Consider the following 13,565-nt stretch of genomic DNA (forward strand, 5'->3'; position numbering starts at 1 on the left):
CATTCCATCTGTGTTATATTTGTGGGTGAGTTTAAGTTTACAAACCCCCCATCTTGCACTTACATTTCTTTTGTCAGTGCCATTGTTTTGTCTCAAGATGTACACCAGTCATCATGAAGCATCACATCTCTGAGAAATCCAATGTAAACCTCTACAAAGGAGATACAATGTCGGTAGTAGGCAATTATTTTGGTTTTAGTGGTACATAAAAAACCAAGGCCAACAGTGAGGCACTGGTGTAAATCATACTGAGGCAAGTGTGGTCAGGGGTCAAGTCACAGCAATTTGTTATTTTAAAAACCAACGGCTATTTTGAAGCATTCTATCTATCTAGCTATCCATCTATCTATCTAGTAAACAGAATTTGGCCGACAAGCTGAAAGTAGTTGACAGATTTGATACATTAATGCCATATTTACTATAGAATTGTACATTTCAAATATCCAATATATTACATAGTCATAATGTTAAACTGTAATATATCTAAAATATCTCAAAAAAAGTTTAGTTTTTCAAAGCAACAAAGAGACTGCGCATGCGTTAAACGCGTGAGCAGGGGCGCAAGACGTACTAAGGAAACGTATCCAGGAAATGTGATTTCATTGGCTTTTTCGCTGAACGGTTGCCATTCAAAAAGGCACGCCGGTGGCCATCAAGCTTCTGATTGGATCACGATGCCGTCGGTCAGTACTGTAGGAACAGAAGGGGCGGGACTCTTATCTGAGCTGTGGGTATTCTGCGGCGTCCAGAAAATAGATAAACAGCATGCTAACCTATGATTGACGCAACTAAGTTACAAACTCATCTAACTACACACTGACACTCCAAATTGGCAAACAGAAGATGTCAGAGAGGAGCCGCGCGCTTGTCTAGTGATTTATATGCGTTTGCCCAGCAACCCATCACGGACAGCAAGCTAGTTAGCAACATGATGATGGCCAGCTGAACATTGTTTTGCCTTCAGCTTTTGCTATTTCTGCGCGCACAGTTTAATGACTTAACATTCATGTTTTCCTGCTTTTAATGTTTTTCTTTCCATGCCTCCTTTCCACATGTACTCTTAAACTTGACTGGAGTTGCTTAGGTTTGTGGTGCTTGTCCGCCATCAAGCTAAGCTAGCAGCACTGGAATAGTGTGCATGGGCCAAACCTCTTTCACATATTAGCTCGCAGCTAACCAGCCGCAGGATCTACAAGTTTGGACCAAGGAGTGGAGAGTTTTCTAGGAAAATACTCGGTGCAGGTCGAACAAGCAGGATGTTGGTTTGCAGAAGCCCGCGGATCATTTCTTTAGACATTGATCGAGACCTACATTGACCCTTAACAACAACGACACGAACCCCAGTCTTTCTATATAGGCTGCAAAATGCACATAAACTGAGACCTTGATCTGCCTTTTCCGTTTCAACGATGTAGCTTTGCAACCAGCGTGCTTTTTTGTGGCATACGTACAAAGACAATAACGATGAACAATCAAGGAATCATGTCGCAAGAGAAGATGGAGCTGGACCTGGACATCCCATCGACACTTGTTCAGAGCGATGGGCACTTGAGACGATCTAACAGCGAACCCATGATAAACGGCCTAAGGTGAGGATTTATTGCATTTTTGTTGTTTAGAGCAGTTACTGTCGTATGTTCTGCTCATCTGGACCTTATGAACATGTCGGAAGTGTCTCTCAACCTGGTGAGCTGCCTACTTGACCATGCTGAAAGATCCAGCTTAAGCTGGCAGCAGACTGGTTTTTAATTGGTCCAAACTGGCTATACCAGTTTAAAGTGGTCAAGCTGGTTTTTGGAACCTGGTAGCTGGAAAACCACATGTTTGCGAACAGGGATGCACATCATTTTGGGGCATTATGGCGGTGTTCCCAGTCTCGATGGCCAGTTCCTACACATTTACTTGGGTTAGTTTGAACTTTATTGGCCACAAATGTGGTCATTCTCCTTTGTCTTCTCATAAAAACACAACTATAGACAAGTAAAAGTTATTCTCCCAGAGTTGCTTACCCTTGGTTTATTCTAACTGCCACTGGTATTAATTAATGAACGTTAAGAAATGTTGGGACCTTATACCCTCCAGATGGAAACAAATGCCTAAAATGCCAAAATGTGCTTTTGAGAAATGCCATGCATGACTGTTATGGATGCTCTCTCACTGGTAGGGAGTAAAGACATGCAGCCATGCTAGATTAACATTCTATGATTCGTCAGGACCACCAGTCTCAAGATTAGACTGTGTTGGTAGTATAAAACTCACACATTCGTTTTGCAATAGTGTTAAAAGTTGTCTATATAAATGCATATTTTAGATCTTAACAATTCATCTGTGCATGCCATGAAATTAATAGAATATTGCAGTGTTTATTAAACATATTCTTGCATATATTTTTAATCATGTGCCCTCGTAATCTCACCATTTCCTCTCTTCTCTTCCGCATGTTTACTGGCACAAGGGCAACCTGTCACTCACATGACATCACAGCAATAACAAAAGACAACAATCCAATGATCCAATCAATTCCCGATAAACAAAATTAAATCCCGCCCTACATAATTTTTTTTTTTCTTGTTTGAGAAGCTTTTTCACTCGGATACGTCTTACGGGAAGAAAAGATACAGATTCCGTTAAATGCTGACTTTAAAAATGTTTTAACCTTGTAAAATGTTTTATCAAAATGGCATAACTAGACCTTCCAGTGAAACGAGACTTCTTTCTGGTGACGTATGCAGGACTTCTCCAATCATTTAGTGTGCCTAAACGCTGCCCCTCACATTCATCTGCATCTGTTTGTGAGTGCAGCGCTCATCTCAATCCAGTCAACAACTGGTACATAGAACCAAGTCCCTGCCCTACATTTTCTTAATATTACACTCAGAAGTATGTCACAATATGGAAGAAAAGCTCTGTCTACTTCATTTTCATTGTGACTTCAATGTCCAAATGAATAGTTTTTAGTACATCTTGTTGAAAAGGTGTTCTCTTTCTCCAGTGATGCTTCACAGGTGTTCCAGAGAGATGTTCTCCGCAGCAGAAGAAACAGTACTACTGTTGTTCGACCTAATGTGGTATGTAGAACGTTAGATAATGCTGTGAACTAATATTTTGTTAAATGCAATACATACTTTTGTTTAAAAAAAAAATGTATGCCTCTTAGGTTCCATCTTCGCCAGTACGTGTTCCTAGCACAAGACTACAGAGAATCAAACAGGTACAAAGTTTGCACCAACTTACTGTGAAATATTACTTGAACATGTCATAGTCAATGATCTTACAGTTTTTCTCGATTGCTAAGACACATTTCTTGAAAGCTGCTCTCCTTTTCTCTAAACTGTGAACACAAAACCCAATTTTCGAGCTACATTCACAAAACCTCACTCTTTTTGCAAAGCCAAACTTTCTCCTCAAAACAGTTAAATCTGTGTTCAAAACTGAACTATGTTGTCAAATCGTGCCCCGAGTCAATCAAAATTAAAAACACTACTGAACAGTCACTAAAAACTACGCAGAAAAATAGAAAACACAACGCTCAGGACATGAAGCTGGAGAAAAATAAATGTTTATTGTTCACTGTAGGCTAAATGCATGTTGCAAAACAAAAAAAAACCTGTGCATTTAGCACTTGTACAAAAAGACAAAACAGAAATCTTATGCGTTTGCCACTTGTGTACAGTAAGCCCATGTAAAAATAAAGGACAAAAATATACATGGAATACTAGGCCTACAAACAGTTAGACCAACCCTCCATTACAATACTACAGTATATTGGTACAGTGATGTACTGAAACATATATTTACTTACAGTATACTGTGGTACAGTATATAGTATGTCATACAGTAATTGCTGTCAACATTTACATACTGTACTATAATGTCAAAAAAAGGTAATTACCTGTTCTCTTCTCTAAATCTTCGGATTATGGTGGACACAGTGAATCTGATGTTTGGTTGTACCCTTTGTCCAGCCTCCCTCATGTTCATACCATGGACAAGAACATGGTCAATCACAGTAGCTCTGATTTCATCAGATATTGCTGTTCTTTGTCTTTTCTGACCACCTCAACCTCCTCACACAAACTCTTCCTCTCAGATTTCTATCCATTGTAGGGCCTCACAAACCAGTGCTCTCTGAACTGGCTTACTGTATATGTTCCCTCACATCATTAGCCACAAGTGTGATAAATTTTCAGTTGTTGTGTTCAAGTGGTGACATCTGTGCTTTAATTGTGTTTTGACTTTTGTCACCTGTGGTCACCATTATGCAGCACGGGTGCATCACAAAGAAAATGTGTTGGCAAGTTGTGTCTAAACAGGTGAAAAGTGCTTATGGTTTTACCAAAAGAGTGATTGATTCAATCAGTGGGTTCAGGCAACTGAGCATTTGGTTCAGACAATAGGGTTTAGTGTTTTAGCAATTGAGAAAACTGTAATAGCATGTCAGACTCACCACTTTTAAATGTGCGCGTATGGGAGTGTGTCTAGAAGTACATGCTAAAATTAGATTTTGGAGTTTTTGCAAACCACCAGTCTTTTAGAATTAGACTGGTTGGTAGTACCACAATCCAACATAGATTTATAGATATGTTTAAAGGCACAGTGTTGGTGATTCATTTCCTCAAATGGGCTTTCTTACATGCTTGCTTGTAGGAAGAGGGTGTTGATGTGATGAACCGTGAAACTGCTCATGAACGGTAAGTGCTCACATCTGCTGAACCCCCAAGGCATTGGGTTCTCATTTATCAGTTGTCGACATCAGGTTTTTGTCTTTTTTCAGTGTTCATAACATTCATTTTCCTGTGTATACTCAAATAATAGCTTTTATTAAACCACTCTGCTCATTGGTTGGAGGTATTTGGTGACATTCCTCTCTGTATATATTTTTTTTTCCCCTTTAATTTTGATCAATCTAGAGAGGTGCAGGCAGCCATGCAGATGAGCCAGTCTTGGGAGGAGAGTCTTAGTCTGGTAAGTTTTTATTTATTTATTATTTAATAAAATAAATACACCACCCTTCACAAATTTGGGGTGGGTAGTTTTTGTTTTTGAAAAGTCTCATAAGAGATTAATGAGAGTTTTGAGAGAATCGCAATTATGAGAAATAGTTTCTCCTACTTGTGACTTTATAACATATAATTTCTGACTAAGTCACATTTGTAGGATATAAAGTCATAATTGTGAGCTAAAGATCAGGGGCCTGATTCACGAAAATCTTAAGAAAGAAGTTCAGAAAATTCTTAAGTTCTCAAATATTTTCTTAAGAAAATTTTACTTAAGAAGAAAATAAAAGGTGTTATTTTATTGAAAGGTGTTCCTGAACACTCGCTGAATGAAAAACACCTCAAAGCTCGTTGTTTTGTGCTCCCTGCAGATTACCGTAGATATAATAGGTGTGCAGACTATTTTCGTCGTGACTGGCTTGACAGGAGTAAATCACTCAATGTTGTGTTTTTAATGTGCTGTGTCTGTAAAATTGTTATTTTATAAGAGCCTAGCCGTTTATCAAGAACGCTGCTCGGGTACCAAAGATCGGCCGTTAGATCGACACAAGACGAATCATATCTCAGACGTCAGAGTCCACGGCAGAAGGACTAGCCGAGGAATGGCTACTCTCGCCAGGGTTAACGAGCGCTGAACACCCGCTAATCGCCTGGATCTCACAACTCTGAAAACGGCAGATAAAATTGTAAAATAGGTGCTCTCTTTATAAATAAACCACAGATTTAATCTTTAAATAAGTACATTCTCGCCTGAAAGTCTTAAATCTACAATTTGTGACACATTAACAGTAGCATTGGTATTGGTGTATATAGGTTGGAGGTTATCCAAACTTTAAGAAGCTATTTACGATAATTTTAAAGAGATTTTTTTCGTGAATATGAATACTTAAATTTTATCTTAAGAACAATCATAAGAAGTTTTTGGGAATACAAAATGTTCTTGTATTTTTTCTTGTTAGAAAATAAGAAGAAATTGGCAGTTAAGAATCATTTCATTTCAAGAATGTTTTGTGAATCCGGCCCCAGATTCCATGTGGTTTGTGCTGAGTCTCATGTGAGCTTTGAGGCCCTTTATTATAAAGCACTACAAGTAATTCACATCTGCACATTATTTAATCCAGATCTACTGTAGGTCGCAGTCGGAAGTTATTAATGCACTCCATGATAGTTTGTGTAGTACCAAATTTTATCTTAAAGTGTTAGTTCACCCAAAAATGAAAATTCTGTCATTAATTAATTACTTAGCCTCATGTCGTTCGACACCCGTAAGACCTCCGTTCATCTTCGGAACACAAATGAAGATATTTTAGTTGAAATCCGATGGCTCAGAAAGGCCTCCATTGGCACAATGTACTTTACACTCTCGACCCATAAAGGGCACTAAAGACGTTGTTACAAAGTCCATCTCACTACAGTGGTTCTACAATAATTTTATGAATCGAAGAGAATTAGTTTGTGCGCAAAAAAAACAACTAAATAACGACTTCTATAGTGGTGACCGATTTCAAAACACTGCATCATGAAGCTTCTAATTTACTGTTGTATGTTGTGCAGCAGATGAGGTTAAAGCCAACTGGGAAAACCTACGAGATGCATACATGAGGAAACCTATCGTGCAGGTGTGAATTAGCTGAAAGCAATCAGTTGTTTCTTTCAGTGTGAAAGCTCCGTTCACCTGACCGTCACTTTATCGCGAAAGGGCCTTTAGGCTCACCAAGGCTGCTTTTATTTGATTAATAAGGTTATATTTTTACCACTTTTTTTTTCTTTAATATATTTTTATATTTTAATTCCTGTAATGGCAAAGCTGAATTTTTAGCAGTAATTAATCTTAAGGACTTCAAACTTTTAAACAGTAGCGTGTATAACGATATTATTGCAAAGAATATAATTTAGGTTAAACTTCAATCTGCGCAAACTGTTAAAACAATTTTGCTGAAGAAATTGACACTGTTCTTATGCAGATAATATGCATGCAGTAGCAATGTTGCTACACTTCCTCTTTCCCTTTTTGATGGGACTGTGGAAGAGAAAATGGAAGCATGCTAGAGAAAAGCTCATGGAGTCAACAGGGCCACCAGTCTCTTAAGGACAGACTGGATTGGTAGTATAAAACTCCAACACTGCATTAGAAACGAAGTGGTTGATGAGCAGTTTGTCATGTGGAAGTGATTTTTATATTGTTTTGATTCTATTCTAGAGTGATAATGATCTTGAGAAATCGTCATCGTCATCTCCAAAGCGGATTGATTTTGTTCCTGTGTCTCCTGCTCCTTCACCCACCAGAGGGATTGGAAAGAAGGTATCTCCTCATTTGATTTTGTTAAAAAGGTGTTTTTTTGTTTTTGTTTTTTTCTTAAAGATTTTAGTGTTTTTATTTAAGGCTTTTATGCTTTTGATTTACCTCTCTCTTCCCCCGCCCCCAATGAGCAGCAGTGTTTCTCTCCATCTCTTCAAATCCTGGTAAGCAGTAACGGTCTGACGCCCAGCCCTGTTCCTAGCCCAACACGCCGCTTCAGGTGAGTTCTGTTCTGTCATCCTGCTTATGTAAGGTATAATAGTATAGAATACTTAAGGACAAGTAGCTGAAATCACTCATCAAAAGTTTGCCCAGCAGGAGGAGTCAGAGCCCGATCAACTGCATCAGGCCCAGCATCATGGGCAACCTCAAACGCAAAGGTATGGGAGCTCTTGTAACACTTTTGCTTTTGTAATTTTGGTATACTTTGTGGGACACCTATAAACCTTGTTTTCTGTGAATGCTCAGGTGAAATGGAGATAGAAAGCCAGCCTAAGAGACTCTTTCAGGGAACCACCAACATGCTGTCAACAGAGGTGTCCAATTTGCCTGAACTTAACACTTGGTGAGTTATTGCAGGAGGCTATTATTTTAATTGAGTACATTTATGTATGTGTATATAGATATTGTCCCAATAGATGTTGTTTGTTATAAACATGTTTTTTTGTTAGTTTTTTTTGTATTGAAAGTATTTTGGCATCCACCACAAATCAATATTTGACCTGCTAAATAATTATTTGATCATTTAATGTGACCTGCCGTTCTGCGGTACAGGTACCCGCTGATAGTCTGCTGCTTTAAAACTCTCTTATGAGTGTTTAAGTCAAAGTAAAGGGCATAAATGGCAACGGTTTCTATTTACAAGGGTTTTTGTAGCTTTGTAGACTATCACAGACGTATCTGTTGAGCGTGTGAACACATGGCCAATCAGATGTGTAAGTTGGTCAGAATTTGCCCGAAATGGTGAAGTGCAGTGCACTTGTGATCTGGTGTTTCATTGTGGCTTGTTTCACAGTAAATACTGTTAACTCCATCTTGCATGTGAGTTTAACATGCATTTGTGAATGCAACTGGTACAAGTTGAGCTTTTACATTTGCACATTTGTCGACAGGTAACTAAAGCATTTCCTTAGATTTGTAATGAGAAGTGTTTGTAATGCTGTGGTCACAGAAACCTAAAGGTCTCACTACACTTTTTGGGCAGTTGTGACCTTTTGGTTAGAGCGGCGGACTTGTAACCCGTGTGTGCACGCTATTCACAATGCGTTTAAATACAAAGGGCAAATTCTGAGTATGGGTTGACTCAACCCATACCACACACTCACTGTTTAATACACAATTATTGTCATATTACTACTTTTACTGTAAAATGTATTTAGTGTTAAATTACTATTGTAATACAGGTATAATGGTAAGTTGAAGAGCAAGTAAATGCTAAAATTTTAGGTACTGTTAAATTTATGCCCTTTTTTGTGGCAATTTTTCAAAAATTTTCTCTAGAACATTCTTATTTTTCAAGGTTTTTGCTCAAATGTAGAACTTCTAGTGTTGTGATTGGACTAGTGTTTACTATGTTAATATTAAATGACAAGAAAGAGATGCTCTATCACCATTTTCATGGTTTCACTTCTAATACTGTCTGTTTTTGGAAACTTGAAGAGTTTACTTTAAATATTGTAAAATGGTAGGCTGTGTGGTATTGATTCAATTAAATATATTTAAATTAATATCAGGTGTCAAATACTGTTCTCAACCTTATCAGTGCCAAATTCAATGTTATTTAACATTCTCAGAGTACATTTAGTCAGTTCTTTTTCTGCTCTGTCCATTTCAAAATTGTTATTTTGAAAAATTGTGATGGGAAATGTCTGGTCTACAAATAATAGTAAATTATTATTTTTTTTTTAGTTGTTGTGCCTCTTGATTTTCTAAATGTTGTGACTGGATTCTAGCTCTGAATAATGGCTTGTCTGTAACACACTCGATCTGTCTGTCTCCACCAGTCTGTCTCCAGATGTTCTGGATGGGAGTCTCAGTAGCGTAGGCTCCTCCTCAGATTCGCCTGCCAAGATGGAAGGAGTGTCGCCCTCCTCCAGTAACTCTCCCCTTACACCTCTTCAGGACCTTTCCCCTAAGTGATCTGCCGGACATCAGAGGAGGATTTGGGCTGCTTCTCAGGCCCTCTTCCACTCATTTTACTTTCTTTTCCAATGCCTTCCCTACGTGGCTTCTGTTCTTTTTCTGAATTGTCCTGTAACATTTGAAGGAACGTGGCCCAGGAGTGTATTTGGTATTGACAGGCCTTAAGGGCATGGAGAAACTGTGGATGCTTTTTGCATCAGCTGCTAGAAATCGATGCGAGACATTGTGTATAGATCTGTATCAAAGCAAACAATGGCACAGAGGATGATCTTGGATGCTTGCTTTTTTTTTGTTTGTTTTTTTGCTCCCCCAATATGGCAATTATCTTTTTGATAACGCTTTGAAAAGAAAACCGCTGTAAACAGAACAACTACAGGCGTGTTTGATTTACATTCTCAGCGAGCCAACCGGTATTTTTTTTGTGTGTGTGTGTGAGAGAATTTAACTTATTTTTTTTTTTGCTTTTTGTTTTATTTGTATGTAAGTATGTACATAAGATTTGTGGCAAAACATGCAGAGGCAAAAAGCTTGACCGGCAAACTGACAGCGCCTCTTCTGGAGTTTTAATAGCGGTGCAACTGCACTTTAAAAGGGGCTGAAAATCATTTTGGGCTTTATTCTGAATATTAAATTTTTCAGGAATTTCTTGATTTAAGTAGGTGGAGGAAGCCTGGCACTTTGTTCTCTGTTAATGTTTATGGTTGCTGTACACAACTAATGCAGATGGTATTTAATATTGCAGCTGTTGGTAACCACTAAATACTTGATTTTAACACTACGGAGAAACTAAACTGCCTGTGTTTGTCAACCTAAAAGCGTGCATACAACTGTTATTATCCGAGAATGGAGCAAAACATCCTGGTTGGGTTGAGGGACTGTAATCCAAGCAAATGGAAGCATTTGGAAGGGAATGCGCTCTACAGGTGCAGAGTTGAAAGTGTTTTTCAGAGGCTGTTAACAGTGACACATTTGGCAGTTTATAGTTAAGCAGCAGTGCAAAAAGAAGAAACCCTCCCATCGAGAGTCATTTGTGGAGTTAAAGTTTTAAATGTAATCTACTGATACTGAAATGGTGTGCCATTTAAATGTGTATATAAGAGAAATGTACAACTGTAATTGTAGAAGTTATTCATTTGGGGTCGTAGTCCCTAAAGTAAATAGTATTTTCTTTTGTAAATGGGTTTTCTAAATTTCATTAAAAGAAATTGCTTTATTTCCTTTATTTCCTCAAGCATGGTATAATGTATCATAAATTCATTGTGCAAGAAAGTGTTTGTAAAATCCTTTTTTTTTTTTTCTTTCATTTGAATGAATTTTTTGCATAAGAAAAGTGATGGATGAAACAGCGGTGTAAATCTTTATCTGAATGTCTTTGCAAACAAAAAAATTGGGTCATGTAGATCCAGATTCTGTCCTGTAGTAATGGGTGAAATGTATTTTGTAGTTTGCTTTGCTGGTTTGTTTTTGTCCTGTGGTTGTATCGAATTCTTTATTTAATGATTTTACTCTGTCCTGTCAACTCATACAGTACTTTTAAAGCCGGAGCATGTGAACTGTTGAGGAGGACCTGAGAGATATCGTGAGAGTGTAGTTATTCTCTACTCTTCCTTAACCATCATATCAGAGACTTTCAGATCCCGGAAATAAATTATTTGTCCAGCTATTTTATTGCCTTGTCTTGTGATATCGAACTTGTTTTGTGTAGTTATCTTGTCTTTAAAAACAATTGTCATAACATTATCATCCCTAATGACAATGGAACTTTTTTTCTTCTCAGGCTAATGCATTTCCACAATTAACTTTGTAAATCTTATCAACTATACTTCATATTTTTTAAAGTTTTATGCTGTTATTTAATCAATACAGAAAAATGGTGAAATATTACAATTTAAATGTAATACTATTGTGAGGTGTAATTATGATATGTCAAAGCTGAATTTTCAGCATTATTCCAGTCTTCAGTGTCACCTGATCATTCAGAAATCATTCTAATATGCTGATTTGCTGCTCAAGAAACAATGTTGAAAACTGTTGTTGCAATATTTTTTGTGGAAACTTTTCAACTTTTTTCAGGCTTGTTTTGAAGTTCACAATAACATTTATTATTTGAAATGGGAATCTTTTGCAACATTGTGAATGTTTTCACTGTAACTTGATCAACTTTGATGCTTCCTTGCTTAATAAAAGAACTACATTTAAATAATAAAATAAAAACATTTAAAAGCTAACTAAATTTCTGAACCGTAGTACACCTCACCATGTCTTACATTACATTGGGATTAAATTATATAAACTAGTTAAAACTATTGTAAAGGGGTCTTATTACAGTTTCTGGCAAGTGTCACTGATAATGTGAAAAGGGTCTAAAGAGGAATTAATGCTCAATCTAGTTCGGGGATGGCCAAACTTGGTCCTGGGGGGCCACTGCCCTGCAGAGTTCCTCCAGGACCCAGCCCTGATCTAGCTCTTGAAACTCTGGATTTGTAGTAATTGCCCAAAGTAAAACAATGCATTTCTAGTCTACCTGCCTACTGGGTATCTAATCTTATTGGCACCCCTGGTAAATATGATCAACGATGGCTGTAAAAATAAATTAGCATTGTTTATCCTTTTGGCACCCTTTTTTAAAAAATACTTGTTTGCCAAGATAACTGCTCTTGAGCCTTCTCCTATAATGCCGTATGACTTTGGAGAGCATGAGATAAGAGATCAGAGACCATTCCTTCGTAATCTCTTCAGATTCCCAGCTCCATATTGGGGCTGCTTCTCTTCAGTTCACCCCACTCATTTTCTATAGGGTTCAGGTCAGGGGACTGGGATGGCCATGATAGAAGCTTCATTTTGTGCTCCGTGACAAAAAATTTTGTGTTGATTTTGATGTTTGTTTTGGATCGCTGTCCTGATGGAAGATCAAACCACCGCCCATTATAAGATTTCTAATAGACGCTGTCAGGTTTTAATTTTTGTCCGTTAGTATTTGCTATAATCCATGATGCCGTGTATCTGAACAAGATGTGCCGGACCTCCAGCAAAAAAAATAGGCCCACAACAGTAATGATCCAGCAGTATTTAGCCGTGGGAATTGGGTACTTTTATCCGTTTGCACCAAATCCATCTAGTGGGTTTGCTGCCAAAAAGAGGCAGTTACATTTATTTTGTTTTGTCTGACAAAATCTTCTTGAAGCCCTCCCAAACAACATGTGGTGATGTAGGGGCTGTTTGTTTTTTTTAGCCTCTCTGACCCCAAGATTCAACTTATCTCTGCAATTCTCAGCTGCGATCCTTGGAGTCTTTGGCCACTCAAACTCTCCTCCTCACCTTGCATTAAGACGATATAGACACATGTCCTTTTCCAGGCAGATTCGTAACATATTTAGTTGATTATAACTTCTTAATTATTGCCCTGATGGTGGAAATGGGGACTTTCAATGCTTTAGCTATTTTCTTACAGCCACTTTCTATTGTGTGAAGCGCAATAGTTTGCTGCACATCAGAACTATATTCTTTGGTTTTACGGATTAAGGGAATTTGGCTTTTTTGTTTCCTCATATTTATACTCCTGTGAAACAAGACATCATAGCTAGACAATTTCATGTTCCTAGTCACCCTGGTGTGCTAAAACTTTTTATATTAATGGGAATAATATACTTCAGGGATATTTTACTCATACATTTTTTTAAGTGGTGCCAATAATTGTGGCCAACATGCATTGGCAAATAAAATTCATAAATGTGATTTCCCCACACTTTCAATTCTTTTACTTCAATGAAAGGTTAGATTTTTGCGACTTTTTAAAAAAAATGAAAGATCAAAAGGATAAACAATGCAGATTTATTTTTACAGCCATCTTTGATCAAATTTACCAGGGGTGCCAATAATTGTGACCACAGCTGTAAATGCTCTATTTCCTCCATGTGATTATCCCCCAGCTTATTTCTAAACAAACAAACACTGCATATAGCTTCTTAACCCTTAATCGCCTCTCAAATAGGGTTTACGTTTGAGTCCCTTGGGGTCAGATAGACCCCAAACTTTTACAGAGCGATTGCATAAGGAAATATAATTTTTTTACATGGAAAACGATATATCATTTTTTTTATTTACTTCTCAACTATACATTTATGCTG

General features: G+C 37.6%; 1 protein-coding gene across 3 annotated transcripts; it reads left to right on the forward strand.

Annotated features, from left to right (window-relative positions):
* The first annotated feature begins 694 nt into the window (after positions 1 to 694).
* pabir2 (PABIR family member 2) lies at positions 695 to 11,635 on the forward strand. 3 transcript variants are annotated; one of them, XM_079839721.1, is made up of 10 exons: positions 695 to 1,589; positions 2,993 to 3,068; positions 3,158 to 3,211; positions 4,648 to 4,691; positions 4,911 to 4,965; positions 7,198 to 7,299; positions 7,431 to 7,516; positions 7,615 to 7,676; positions 7,765 to 7,861; positions 9,300 to 11,635. In XM_079839721.1, the coding sequence occupies exons 1-10, from the start codon at positions 1,465 to 1,467 to the stop codon at positions 9,433 to 9,435; spliced, it is 837 nt and encodes a 278-aa protein (XP_079695847.1). In that variant the 5' UTR covers positions 695 to 1,464; the 3' UTR covers positions 9,436 to 11,635. The 3 variants fall into 3 exon arrangements, with proteins under 3 accessions (XP_079695847.1, XP_079695845.1, XP_079695846.1); XM_079839719.1 differs by having other exon boundaries at positions 7,603 to 7,676; positions 9,300 to 11,629; XM_079839720.1 differs by having other exon boundaries at positions 7,612 to 7,676; positions 9,300 to 11,629.
* The last annotated feature ends 1,930 nt before the right edge of the window (positions 11,636 to 13,565 follow it).

Source organism: Gobio gobio (genome assembly GCF_949357685.1).
Source record: "Gobio gobio genome assembly, chromosome: 16".
NCBI lineage: Eukaryota > Metazoa > Chordata > Actinopteri > Cypriniformes > Gobionidae > Gobio > Gobio gobio.